The 13905-nt window shown below is 44.8% G+C and overlaps 1 protein-coding gene across 9 annotated transcripts in view; it reads right to left on the reverse strand.

Annotated features, from left to right (window-relative positions):
- Ank3 (ankyrin 3) overlaps positions 1-13905 on the reverse strand; it is a 600128-nt gene that overhangs the window by 119624 nt on the left and 466599 nt on the right. For 6 of the 9 annotated variants that reach the window (XM_052163459.1, XM_052163462.1, XM_052163455.1 and 3 more), the window contains 6 exons: positions 12905-13003; positions 7801-7899; positions 7614-7712; positions 6809-6904; positions 1559-1631; positions 1316-1378 (listed from right to left, as the gene is read on the reverse strand). In XM_052163459.1, the coding sequence (XP_052019419.1) occupies positions 1316-1378; positions 1559-1631; positions 6809-6904; positions 7614-7712; positions 7801-7899; positions 12905-13003 (529 nt within the window). The remainder of the gene's footprint in view (positions 1-1315; positions 1379-1558; positions 1632-6808; positions 6905-7613; positions 7713-7800; positions 7900-12904; positions 13004-13905) is intronic. The other 3 variants (XM_052163460.1, XM_052163463.1, XM_052163458.1) reach the window with 1 other exon arrangement.

Below are 13905 nucleotides of genomic sequence, written 5' to 3' on the forward strand. Positions count from 1 at the left end.
AGTGGCTAGGGATGCCACCAAGGTGGCCACTTGGTGTCAGGTAGATTTTCCCACTACTTACGCTCCCAGTGAATTTGTGCAAATCAAAGAAGGAACAGATAATTAAAATCCTTCTCAGACTGATACAAGCGGGAAAAGGTGCTATGTAGGGGGGCAAGGCAGGGTAGCAGTGAGGAAGAAAATTATTTAAAAGATAAATTGATTCGATTGATTAATTAATTAATTAAAAACTCAAGGGCATGGTAGCACATGCCATTAATGTCAGTACTAGGAGGCAGAGGCAGGTTGATCTTGGAAGTTCAAGGTCAGCCTGGTCTACATGAGGCGCTCCAGGACAGCCTGGTCTACATGAGGAATTCCAGGACAGCCAAGGCCACATAGTAAGAGACTGTCTCAAAGTTTTAAAAAAGTATATATAGAAGCTGGGCAGTAGTAGTGGCATACTTGGGTGGCAGAGGCAAGTGGATCTCTGAATTTGAGTCCAACCTGGTGTACAGAGCAAGTTCCAGGGCAGCCAGGAAAGGTTACAACAGAGAACCCATCTCAACAAACAAACTAAATAAATAAATGAACACACATTCAATAGAGTAAACATTTCATTATTTCAGTGGAGCTCCAAAATTGCCATCCTTCTAATATTTACTCACTTATACAATGGTACTTTTCCAACATCCCTTTTAAATATGTCATATGTACATGTATGTATGTATACACACATACACATATACATGTGAATGACATGGCCAAGAGTATCATTCTTTTGAATCAAGCAGAAAACACTAGCTTTATAGTGTTATCAGTCTCTTCACTGAGTCACTGCTGAAAGTCTCCAGTTGGAGAGTGGTTTGTCTCAGGTTGAATTCTCATGCTTAGTCCCAAAGTCAGAAGCTGATTTTACTGTAGAGCACACTGCAGACCAGGCCCTACGACCTGTAGGATTGTGTTTTACACCAAGGGAAAAAAAATGAACAAAACAACTCTAAACAGTAAGATGCCCCTGTTTAGAGTCAGACATACACAATAAAACTTCAGTTTTCTGCTTGATAGAGCCAACAGACAGAGTAACTGTCATGGTTAGTGACATTATTTTCTGCTTAACCGTGGGAAATGGGCTCAAGAAATCAGGTCTGAAAGAGGACAGATAGGACCCTCGGCGAGCTTTCAAATGAACCTCCCCCCCCCCAATTAATTCTTGAAATGACATGAGAAGTTAGTAACTCGAGGAAGGGTTACTTTTCAGAAATAAGAAATAAGAACAGGAGCCGGGAGATTAAGTCTCATCACACGAGAGAGAGGGAGAGAGGGGTGTAAATACCTTCTTCACCGTCTGAGATATATTCCCCATCACTGAGCTTTTCGGGGGCGCTGGCTTTCCTTACTGCATGATTTAAGTGATAATAAGAGTGTATGAAAATACTCATCGCCAACGACACAACCCAGCATCTAAACGCTCCCTCCCCTAAAAAACCCGACACATTTGTGATGATGGACTTTCTTCAGGAAGCAACAGAGACACGTCACTCATCGCCATGGCGACCCCTCGAGGACACTGCCATACCTTCATCGTCTGACATATCGAGGACTTCATTCATTGTCTCCGGGACATTCATTTTGTGCTTCTCCGTGATGGTCTGGGGACAACAACAACAACACAGAGCAGTCACGTCAGTGGAAAGAGCATTTCAGGGATTGATTGGTTTATATCCTAGGGGACTTTGGAGGTGGAGGACTTAGAGGGCTTCATACACAACGTGCATCTCTCTTGAGCAGCACAGCAGTGGGGTGGGGTGGGGTGGGGTAAGAGACAGCGTCCTCAGAAATGCCCTTCAGATTACAAGGTGGAAGACCTCAAGGGCAAAGCTAACAAGGCTTCTCAGAGGACGTGAGGAAAGCACTGCTAGGCTGCTCCATGCCAGAGGAAGCAAATATGACATCCCATCAGGGTCACAGGAGAAGGCAGGGACTTGTCATTACCCCTGGTGCCAAACCCCTCACTTCCTTTATTTTCTCCACTGTGTGTCCCCTACATGGACAGGATACAGCAAAATCACTAAGTTACGCCTACTTTATGATTATATTCATCTGAAGCATTTTAGAGGCAACGCACTTGGAGGGTCACTTGAGCTTTTAGAAAGTCTTCATTGGAGTCCAGCACGCTGTGGGGGCAGTGCCATTCCCATTCTGACTACGTTTACTATCTGGTAACTTTCTAACTTTAACATCTCTGTCCATTCAAAAGACAGCATCTGTATCATTTAAGTTAAAAGAGCAGCTCAGAGCAGGGGCTGGAGAGATGCCTCAGTAGTTAAGAAGACTTGTTTCTCTAGCAAAGGCCTTGAGTTAGGCCACCAGCACCCCAATGGCAGCTCTAACTCCAGATCAGAAGCCCTTTTCTGGCTGGTGTAGATATGCATTCAAGCAAAGCACCTAAACACACACACACACACACACACACACACACACACACACCATAAATGAGTCTTTTAAAAAAAATCAATAACTAGAAAGCATCCAGAAGTTGAAAGTAAGAAAGGCTATCAATTCAGTTTCTTATTGATAATTTTTTTTCTTGGTAAATAATACTCCTGTGCTCAACTGTTAGGTAGAAATAAAACATTTTTGTGCCTCTCTCACTATATAATACTGAAATTGATGTTTTTAAAAGAAACTTTCAGTTAGTTCATCGACTCTAAAATTGTACAGAAAATGCCCATACACCCCATACTAAGTTTCTCATCATAATATAGAACATTCACCATTGCGCACTGATATCAATATACCGTTATTGAGGTTTGGGTTAAACTGGCATTTCCGGGACTTTGTTCCCACACTGAGAACATTCTATGCAGTAGAAATGGCTCTCTGGGCTGTCCTTGGCTGTTAGGATTCTTGAACTTTCTTTGGCACAGAGGAACTTGAGGGTCTTGAACTATATCAGTCAGTTGTTTGAAGAGGCATCTGCCTCCTGGTTTTTGTTGTTGTTGTTGTTTTTTGTTTTGTGTGTGTGTGTGTGTGTGTGTGTGTGTGTGTGTGTGTGTGTGTGACTACTCTGGAGAAGGAAGGCTTGGGAGACGAAGCGCCCTTTCTTGTTCACTGTCCAACATCAGAACAAATGTGACTCTTTACCCCGCTGGCTGAGGCAGTATCCGCTAGCTTTCTCCTTTGTAACCTTACCCTCTCTGCTCTCCTTTGCTTGGGGACTGTGCTCAGGCATTTGTGTTTTGAAAGGAGACCACCAGGTCAGCTCATATCAGGGCTGCAGGCAATTGGGTTCAGTGCTTCCTTGAGATTGAAGGATCTTCTAAAGTTATTCGGAGTCCTTTGCCAGGGGAGAATTGCACCCACCTCCCGTCTCAGGACTGAACGGAGGCTCCGAGGCAGTGTTCTGGTGATGAACCGAATGCCCTGTATATTTTCTGAGATTCTTTTCAGTAGCCTGCACATTCTTTCCCGCATAGTCGGCTGTTCGCTTATACCACTATGGGTTTAGCAATATTCGCTTCATACTTTGAACTATGTGTTAATACTCTTTGATTTAGTTTTGGTCAAAGCGTTCCAGCCCTGGACAATCCTGCGCTTTTTCTATTGATTTGTGTGTGATCCCCTACCCCGACCCCATTCATTGTATTCATATGTGCCCTTTAACTTTGGTAGTGGTGGCCATGCCCGTTTTTGCTGTGCTGACTAGTTTTCATCAACTTGATACAAACTAGAGTGACTTGGAAAGAGGGAACATCAACTGGAAAATCACTCCTGTCAGATTGGCCTGTAGTTGTGAGTGTGTGTGTGCATGTGCGTGCGTGCGTGCGTGCGTGCGTGTGTGTGTGTGTGTGTGTGTGTGTGTGTGTGTGTGTAGGCAATTCCCTTGATGAGTGACTGAAGTGGAAGAGACCCAGCTTACTGGGCATGGTGCTGCCTCTCCTGGGCAGGTGGCCCTGGGTTGTAAAAAACAAAAACAAAAACTTGTAATTGAGCAAGCCACAGGGAGTGAGCCAGTAAGTGGTGTTGCTCCACGGCCTGTTTCAGTTCCTGTCTCCAGGTTCTGGTTGTAACTTCCTGTCCTGGCTTTTCTCAGTGACGGAGCATACATACCCTGTCCATATTATGGGAATAACCTATAACCTGAGAGGATTGCTCCAAAAGTTCCTTCTGGTCGGTGTTTATAACAGCAGCACACAGCAAACTGAAACACTTACTTTGGAGCAACAGAAGACATTCCAGGCCCATCTTGACATTCCTACTCTAGTCACATATCCATCCCTTTCTCCCAGGAGTCCTGGCTCCTTTATGCCGAGCAAGGTGTTAGCAACTGGCATCTGAATGCTGGGCATGCCCTGATGGTGGCTTCCAGAGCCACTGAGTATTTTAAGCAGCATAATCAAGGGAAATGCAACATCAAGGCCATTAAAGGAGGAATCAGCCCTCCTGAAGCTTTGCTTCTGGTTGGGTTCCTCGTGCTGCTGTAACAACAGAGGGACTTAGTAACTTTTTTTCTCAGGATTGTTACATTGTACACTGTCCCTGTGTGGGAGAGTCTGTTTATAGAAACAATGGCTTCAGAGGCCCGGGTAACTTTCTGGACCAAGATGGTGGGGGCTGAGCAATGTCATTTAAGATTGTAGACACCAAACCAAATCCTGTCCTCCCATCTATGAGAATTCATATTCCTTATACATCATAGATGCTTTGTAAGCACTAGAGCATGGCTAAGATGGTGGTGTCTCAAATTGCAATAAAGTATCAAGAACCATGAGGTTGGACTCAGTCTTCAGGACCGGCTTCTCTGCTGGTCACAGTGGGCGCTTAACAGTTCCTACGGTGGGGACTCTGGGGGGAGCCTGAGCCTTTCCCAAAGCTGCAGTGTGTCTTCTTATTCTGTGACTCTAGACTGGTGGTTGCTTCAGTGTATTGAGACTCCAACTTAGAGCCTTGTCCATGCTTTATCAACCAAGATACTAGTTTCACTTAATGCTTTTAATGTTTCACTCTTTAAAACATTTGATTTATGTGCCCATGTGCATGCATGAGTGTATGTGTGTGTGCATGTGGATGTGTGTGTGTGTGTGTGTGTGTGTTTATACACATGCGTGAACAGGTGGCTGTGGAGGCCAGAAGAGGTCACTGAATCTCTGAGGCCAAAGTTACAAGATATTGGGAACTACCAATGGAGGTGCTGGGAACTGAACCCTGGTCCTCTGGAAGAATAGTTAGAGGGCCTAACTGTTGAGCCACCTCTCTAGCACAAAGCCTTTATTTTGTCTCACAGAAACATTGTGAAATCACCTAATGGGTGAGAAATTCAATTATGATTTATATTTTGAACTATTAGACATGTGTCCTCTAACACTAAAACTGCAATCTGATGTATTCATTACAATGACTCAAATATTTGTAGCATCGTGACACTTGGCACTTAGCTACTGTTAAAAAGCTTGCTTGCCTCTTTCCTTTGTCCTCTAAAAAGAGCTACAAGGGAAACCCAGAACATGAAGGCTAGAAAAGCATTATATGCATAGCCTTTCTCTAAGAGTTTAATAACAGCCAGGCATGATGGTGGACATCTTTACTCTGGCAACAGAACCAGGATAATCTCTGTGAGCCTGATGCTAGCCTGCTCTGTATAGCATGACTTGGTCTTAAATCAAATAAAAAACCAAAGCAAACAAACAACAACAAAAACAAAAATCCAAAAGAACCTAATAACAGATTTGGGATTTTAAAAGCTGTATACATTGCTGAATACAATTTTTCTCCTAAAGTTTATGGTGATGATAGAAATAGATTCCAGTGAGTGAACATTTCCTGTATTATGAGTCACACAGTTTCTTCTACTCAGCAGATTTATTTTCTAAAGCCTGTGAGCTGACATATAACTCAGCCAGCACATAGCTGCAGACAGCCTGAGCCCACAGATTTCTATACAAAGTGCTGCATATATGAAGGAAGTTATGCATAGCACCTATGATTTCCTTTAGATTGGGAGATGGCAAAAGGGGAAATGATGACATCACCCCCAAATCCCACTCTCCTAATGTCTCTTAATCCCAAAGACACTAGACAGGGTTAAAATAATTTGAAGGGTGTGTGTGTGTGTGTGTGTGTGTGTGTGTGTGTTTAAATACATGTAGGAATAGGGACGATAGCTCAGTGTGGGAAGACACTCTGCCAAGTCTGGTGGATGACCTGAGTTCAATTCCCAGAACCTCTTCCTGGTAGGACAAGAGAACTGACTCCCAAAAGGTATCCTCTGACTTCACACATGCCATGGCATGAGTATATCCCTAACACACACAATGAAACGTATACTTCTTAAAATGTATCTAATGGAATAGGGTCATCCAGTAAATAAGGATCTCACATGAAGTCTTCAAAGTCTTTACAATGACAATTTAGAACATGGAATCAAAAACTCTTTATCCACTTACATAACTATTTTTTCCTAAGCTTTATTTGATTACTTATTTATGTGTCTGTGTGCCTATGTGTATGAGCGCATGTGAGTGCAATGCCCCCAGAGGCCAGAAGAGGGCGATAGATTCCCTTGGAGCTGGAGTTAATGGCAATTGTGCAGGACCTGAGGCAGGGGCTGGGCTGCACAGAGCCATCTTTTCAGCTCCATATGCACCATTCACAGATACTTATTTTCAGTATTTCAAATTTTGTTCATGTCGGAAATTAGGGGTTTGCTACATTGATAGTATTTTTAAAACATGGTACTTAGCCGACAAATGGAGGAAGAAGGAACCTTCTGGAAAAGGCCTGGGAAACTTGGCTCTCAGAGTAAGAAAGTTCAGCATGCATTACTCACAGTGGTGGTCATAATTTCCTCCGTCACGACCTTCAGTGTGTCAACCACCGAGATGTAGCCCAGGCGCCGGGCGATGGCCAGGGCTGTGTTCCCATTCTGGAAGCAGGGAAATGTGGACAAGGTCACACTCAGCCTGTGACCAAGGCAAAGCTGGTCTCTCATCACACCAACCCCACAATCGTATGCAAAAGGGTTAAATGTTGGAATTTTATGGTTTGGATCCCAAATGTCACAGAGGCCGTGAGTTCAAAGATGCTGCTGCTACTGGCAGGTTGGCACGTGTATGTGTGTGTGTGTGTATGTGTGTAGGTGTGGGGGAGATGTCACTAGGGGAGTGTCCTTAAAGAGTGTATTGGGACTCCAGCCTCCTCCTGCCTTGCTTGCTTTCTGAGTTTCAGTAAGCAGTCCCTGCCATGATGGCCAACCTCCCTGCAGACTCATGGGGTCAAGTGGTATGGACTAACACCTGTGCAACTGTCAGCCAAACAAAGACTTTCTTTTTCTTTACTTACGTGCCTCGGGTATTTTGTCGTAGTGACAGAAAGATAGCTAATAGCCATACTTTGTAAAAGCCCAGCTCAGCTGTTCCTACCCGTCCATGTCTGGGCAGCCACGTGTGGTTCTACGACATAGACTCTATGTGAACAGTGGGAGGCACACACTGCTTGTCTTGAAGGCTCTGTGTAACTTATCTAAGATAATAGAAAAGCAACTGGTGTGTGACCCAAATGTGGGAAGGCTTCAGAGCCCGGCTGTCCCCCGCCCCAACACACACACACTCCTGCTGTGCTGGCCCACAGCTCACCACGGTGAGTTCGTTGGGGGAGGCGTTGTTCTGGAGCAAGACATTGATGATGTGGGTGTGGCCCTGCTGGGCTGCCTGGTGCAGTGGCGTGTATCCATTCTGCAGAAGAGAGAATGGAGAGATGGCACGCACTTCCTTGAACACAAAATCAAGGACTTTGCTGGGGAGGAAGGGGGAGGGCGCCTACCTTTGTCTTGGCATTAATTTTTGCGGAATGCTGCAGCAGAAAATTGACTATTTTGATGTTTCCATAGTGACAGCCTACATGGAGCGGGGTGTAGCCCATCTGTAATTACATTTCAGAAAAAAAAGAAAAAGAAAGAAACATTGTAAGTACACTTTTAGTAACAGCTATGCTAAACGGAAGTAAAAGTATCATTTAAATTTCCTTTTGAACTGGAAAATAGATTAAAAAAAACCTCCTCTCTATAAAAAAAGAAAAATGCCCTTTTCAGAGTTAGTCTTAATATAGCTGGTTGAACACAAAAACAGGTATTCTACTTCCTCTCTTGCGACAACTCTTTACTCTCTGCATAGCTGTTCAGGACAGGAAGGAAAGATGGACCAATCAGCAGCCCAGACAGGTGGATTCAGGAAGTGACTGGTGTTGATGGAGAGTGTTATATGGACAGATTGGGTTAGTGTTGGTTGAATACTCTGTTCTCTAACAAAATGGCTAAGTGACAAGCTTGGGGCACCATGGGGTGGGGGTGGGAGAGGGGGAGGGATAAGGAGAGGTACATTCCTTTACTGTCAGGACTCCAGAGGCAGAGATAGGGAAACCTATGTGAGTTCTAGGCCAGCCAGGTTTGCATAATGAGACCTCAAGGAAAAACCAAACCAAACCAAACCTACCAACAACTAACCAACAACCAACCAACCAACCAACCAAACAAACAAACCACCAACCAACTAAACCAAACCAAACCAACCAACCACCAACCAACCAACCACCAACTAACTAAACCAAACCAAACCAACCAACCAACCACCAACCAACCAACCAACCAAACCAAACCAACCACCAATCAACTAAACCAAACCAAACCAAACCAACCACTAACCAACTAAACCAAACCAACCACCAATCAACCAACCAAACCAAACACCAACCAAACCAACCAACAACCAACTAACAACTAACCAACCAATAACCAAACAACCTACAACCAACCAACCAAACAACCAACCAACTAATCAACCAACCAACCAAAAACAAACAAAAACAGCCCACCACAGATAGACAGAGGCATAGAAACAGTCAAGCTGAGGAGCCCAGTGTGGGTCCCTGTTGTCAAAGTATAAACTTGAACCTGGTATAATTGTTCAAATTAAAGAAAATCTACCTACTTCCTCCCCAGAGCATGGCTGTTTCAAACCAGTAAATGACATGAAACAACCAATCCTTTCTTAGACTGACAGCCAATGACTCTCTGGAGATCGGAAATGGCTCAGTCAATAAAGTAGTTTCTTTGCAAAGGGGAGAACTTGCTTTTAATCCCATAATGTGTGCCCCCCTCACTACACACATACACCCCACACACACCACATCTACAAACCACAAATATACCACACCACACATATAAACCACATACACACACCATACCACACACATACACATCTATATACCACACATATACCACACCACACATATAAACCACACACACACCACATCACACACATAAACCACATATACACACCATACCACACACAGACATATACACTACACCACACACACAGACACATATACCACACCATATATACACAAACCACACCACACCTACACACATACAACCACATATACCACACACCACACACACACATACATACACACACACCACACACACACAACTATATACACCACACACACACACCACACCACACATATACACCACACACACACATACACACATGCACTCATGAATACAAGTAGGTACAACTGAACATACACAAACACAAATATACAGCACACATTCTGGAGATCCTTTTCAAGAAGGTGACATGGTCATTTTCAGGGTCTGTGTCCCTTCTCTATTGCCAATAACACCGGCAGAGTACTGACCCTGCCCACAACGTTTCTAGATACACACTGGAAAGATTACCCTTAGATGTCAGGTCTGACTCCTGCTGAAGACATGCATGTACCATTAGGGTGGCCCCAGCAGACGGTGACCTTTCAGTTTGAAAGGGGGATGCCCCGTGGGTGGAGGGAGGGCTCAGAGGTAAAGAGAGCAACATGCTCTTCCAGAGGACCTGGGTTTGGTTCCCAGCACCCACAGAGTGGCTCACAACTGTGCGCAACAACAGCTCATGGGGACCGATGCTCTCTTCCGGCCTCTGTGGTACTAGGCACGTGCATGGTGCACAGACATACATGTAGACCAGACACCCATACACATTAAGAGGACATGCCTGGACCACAGTTGGCAGTGGCTCTGTGACTGGCTCTGGTCACACTTTGTTCCGTAAGCCATCAGTGAGCCCAGCCAGACCGATTAGACTCTCTTGATACAGTCATCAGAACCCCTGACCTTCTGTTTAACCCTGGAACCGTTCCTGAGTGAGGGCGGATCTCTCTATGTGGTACTCAGAACGGACTGGCCTGCTTGGTGGGGCTCCTCCCCCTCAGTGCTGAGAAATCGGTCACGGCACCCCTGGTCAGAATACTACATACAGCACAGAGGCTTGTGGGTAGCCTCCGCTTAGTTCTTAGCACCGTCAATTTAGCCTTAAAAAAAATCTTAAAAACAAAAAACAAAAAACCCTTTATTCCAAGTTCAGAGGTCAAAATGATATACGTGTTTCACTAATAGAAATATTAAAATGTTCTTTAAGTATTTAACTTGCATAAATAACGGAACAGTCTCCATGGGACTCTTGTGTTAAATGGAGTAGGTTGTGAGAATGAATATTTAGATGCTCCATTTAAATGTGCAGTTTCCCACCTCGCTCTGGGTAAAATGCTAAGTTATTATAGTGGACTGACTGATAGGCTTAGGTGACTGTGGTCTTTCCTTGTCCCCCCACCCTTCCTATCTATGAACTGAGGTCACCTCTCCTATTCTGTCCCCTGAGACAGGAGCCTTCCTCCTGTCCCAAAGCATCTGTTAAAAACACCTGTGAGAGGGGACCGGAGAGATGGCGCACCAGGTTTGAAGGGTGGTACTATGTCTGATGGCCTTAGTTCCAGTGCCGTCTCTGGAACCCATGACAGAAGGAGAGAACTGACTTCCAAAAGCCTTCTAATGCCCACACATGTACTGTGGCACATATTCTGCATTCACACACACACACACACACACACATCACATGCACAATAATAAATACTTTTGCAGCTGTGTACACAGCCAAGCAGAGTCAGCTCGTAGTCACAGAGATGGGATCTTTGGATCATAGCGTTCCCAGACAAGATGGCGCCCCGCAGAGACATCCCCAGAGAGTCTTTCCAGCTAGCAGTGAGCAGCTTCGGAAAGAGCTGGGTGCACCGTGTTCGCTCTTATCATTTTGTACACATCACAGGCGCCCAGGAAATATTTTAAATTGTTGGCAAATAAGGGATTGGCAAGAGGGACGCAACTGAGGCCTGGCTGTCACCCTTGCTGGACTGGACAGACAGAATTGTGTAAGGAGAAGTGTCAGAGGTCAGGCACAGTCATCGTGCTTGAGATCTCAGGGCTACAGGGCACAGCTGGGTGGATCCTGAGGACCTGCTGGCCAGCCAGCCCAGCTGAAATGGTAAGTCTGACCCTTTCTCCAAAACAAAATAAGGTGGGGGTGGGGGGAGGTAGGGAAGATTCCTGACATTTTCTTCTGGCCTCCACACACGTATGTATAGCCATGCACACCAACATGTAGGCATACACTACACATGAACACACCTCCCACTCCCCAAACACACATGAGCACGTATGAAGAGGTGACAGGCTCAGGCAGAAGGCTCTGGCTAGAATATCTGTGTCACTTCAATCAAGATTTTATTTAATATCACACACGCCTTCCATGCAGTCTGAGTCTACCCTCGAATGACATCCCCCCTTTCTCTTCTGCTTCTCAATACCGGTGGCTCTCCAGGTGTCAGCCCTGGGCTTTCTTCACACTGAGCAGTCTTCTTCAGAGACATCTCCACCTAGAACTAAAACCTCTGCCCCACCCAGAGACTGTGTGCTAATTCACTAGGTATCGAGGACTCTTTGGACATTGTCACAACTGGCTGCTTAATGATAATACTTAATGTTACTGGAGGGGCTAGTTTGGTCGTAGTGTTGCCTAGAGCTACAGGGCACTGGGTTTGATTCCCAGTATGTCAAAAACAAACAAAGGAATAAATAGATAAATAAATAAACAGAGGAATAAATAAAAGAATGTTATTAGATAACATGGTTCACAAAGATTCATAGAATACTGAAAAGTATTTTTATAAATAGCCATTAAAAATTTAAAAATTACATTTATTTATTTATTTGTGTGTATGTGTATGTGAACGTATGGAATTCACTGTAGCTCAGGTTACCCTTGAACTTGTGGCAACTCTCCTGCCTCAGCTTACCAAGTGCTGAGATCACAGGGATGGGCCACTGTGTCAAGCTCAGCATTCTTTCACTGTGACAAACTGACTCGTACCAAGACAGAACACCTTTAATCCCAGCATTCCGGAAGGAGAAGCAGGTGGTTCTCTGTGAATTTGAGGCCAGCCATGTCTACGTTGTGAATTTCAGGTAGCCAGTGTGATGAGGGGAGACCCTGTCTCCAATGTTCAGAGGAAAGAAACAGGTAGGAAGTATATCTCCTACAGTTAACACAGAATATGCATGTTCTTATCTGTGTTTGCATGGAGGCATTGCATGACTTTAGCCAGCGGTGAATTTCTTTTTGAAAGAGGTATTTTACCAGAGGGAGAGGGAGAAAAATAAAAATGAGAGAAATCACAGGTCAACCGCCCAGACAATAAGGGATTCAAGAAGTGAACAACAATGGAGTATTCTTTGATCCCTCAGTGATCACAGACTCCAACACCACCACGTTTTTCTTTTCTTTTTGGGTCAATCTGTCCCCAAAGCAGATCTGTGTCAGAATTGCTGATGATTAATTCAGAATATTGACATGCAGCTAAAGAAGAATTTGGACCAGTAAGGGCAGAACATTTGACCAGAGACTCAAAGAAAAGTGCTGCCCACGGCTGATAGGACCAGGGCAGTCTTCTGCCTATGCCGGCCTGCAGCCTTCCTACTGAGGCTGGGGTCATTCCAGGGCACTGGACCGGGCTCCTCCCTTGTTGAAAGAAGGGGATGTACCTTCGTCTGTGCGTCCACGTGGGCCCCTTGGTTGACAAGGACCTCGGCCACATTCACTCGGTCTTCTTGAGCTGCCAGATGGAGCGGCGTGAGGCCGTTCTGCAAGAGATTCCAAGGGCGTGGCTGTCAGTCATAACCAGGGTGGGCGCATGGGTGGGACTGTGTTTGAGATTTGGCTTGTGAGTTCTAGGAGAGCAGCTTTGGCTCTTAAAGAAAAAACCCGCAGAGTAAGGGCAAGAACCACTCTGCATCAGCCCCGCTGACCACAGGCTTTGTAAAAAATATTTCAGGTGTACCCCAGATGGCGGTGCCGTTCCCCACAGACTCAGGATTGCTTGAGACTGTGATATTTGATCCACCTGGGCCCCTCTCCTTCTCATCCACTTCCTTGAGGTGATTTTATTTGTTTGTTTATTTATTTAATTATTTAATGTATGTGAGTACACTGTTGCTCTCTATACCAGAAGAGTGCACTGGATCCCATTACAGATGGCTGTGAGCCACCATGTGGTTGCTGGGAATTGAACTCAGGACCTCAGGAAGAGCAGTTGCTGCTCTTAGCCTCTGAGCCATCTCTCCAGCCCTGTAGTGATATTTTTTAAAGTGAAGAGTAGCAATCACACTGTGTTCCCCCCGACAACATATGTGGGCGATCACCACTATTCAACAGAGACTAAAAGCAAACCTCTACTGAAGTTTTAATACGTTGTCAGTAGCGTTAACTTCAGCAAAAAAGCCAATGACAATTAGTTACATACTGTATGTATTAAATTCATAGTATATAGTGCTACATAATGATAATGTTCTTGCTTGTTAATAGACTTGTGTAAGTCCCTTCTCTTCATTGACCTTGTGGGTTTGAGGGATTGAACTGGAGTCATCAGGCTTGCCAACAAATCCCTTAACCTGCTAAGCCCTCTTGCCAGCCCTGCATATATATATATATTTCTATGTGAACTGAAAATCGTGATTTGAATTGCTGTGGTGTGCTCTGTAGGAGG

This window comes from Apodemus sylvaticus, chromosome 19 (genome assembly GCF_947179515.1).
Source record: "Apodemus sylvaticus chromosome 19, mApoSyl1.1, whole genome shotgun sequence".
NCBI classification, from domain to species: domain Eukaryota; kingdom Metazoa; phylum Chordata; class Mammalia; order Rodentia; family Muridae; genus Apodemus; species Apodemus sylvaticus.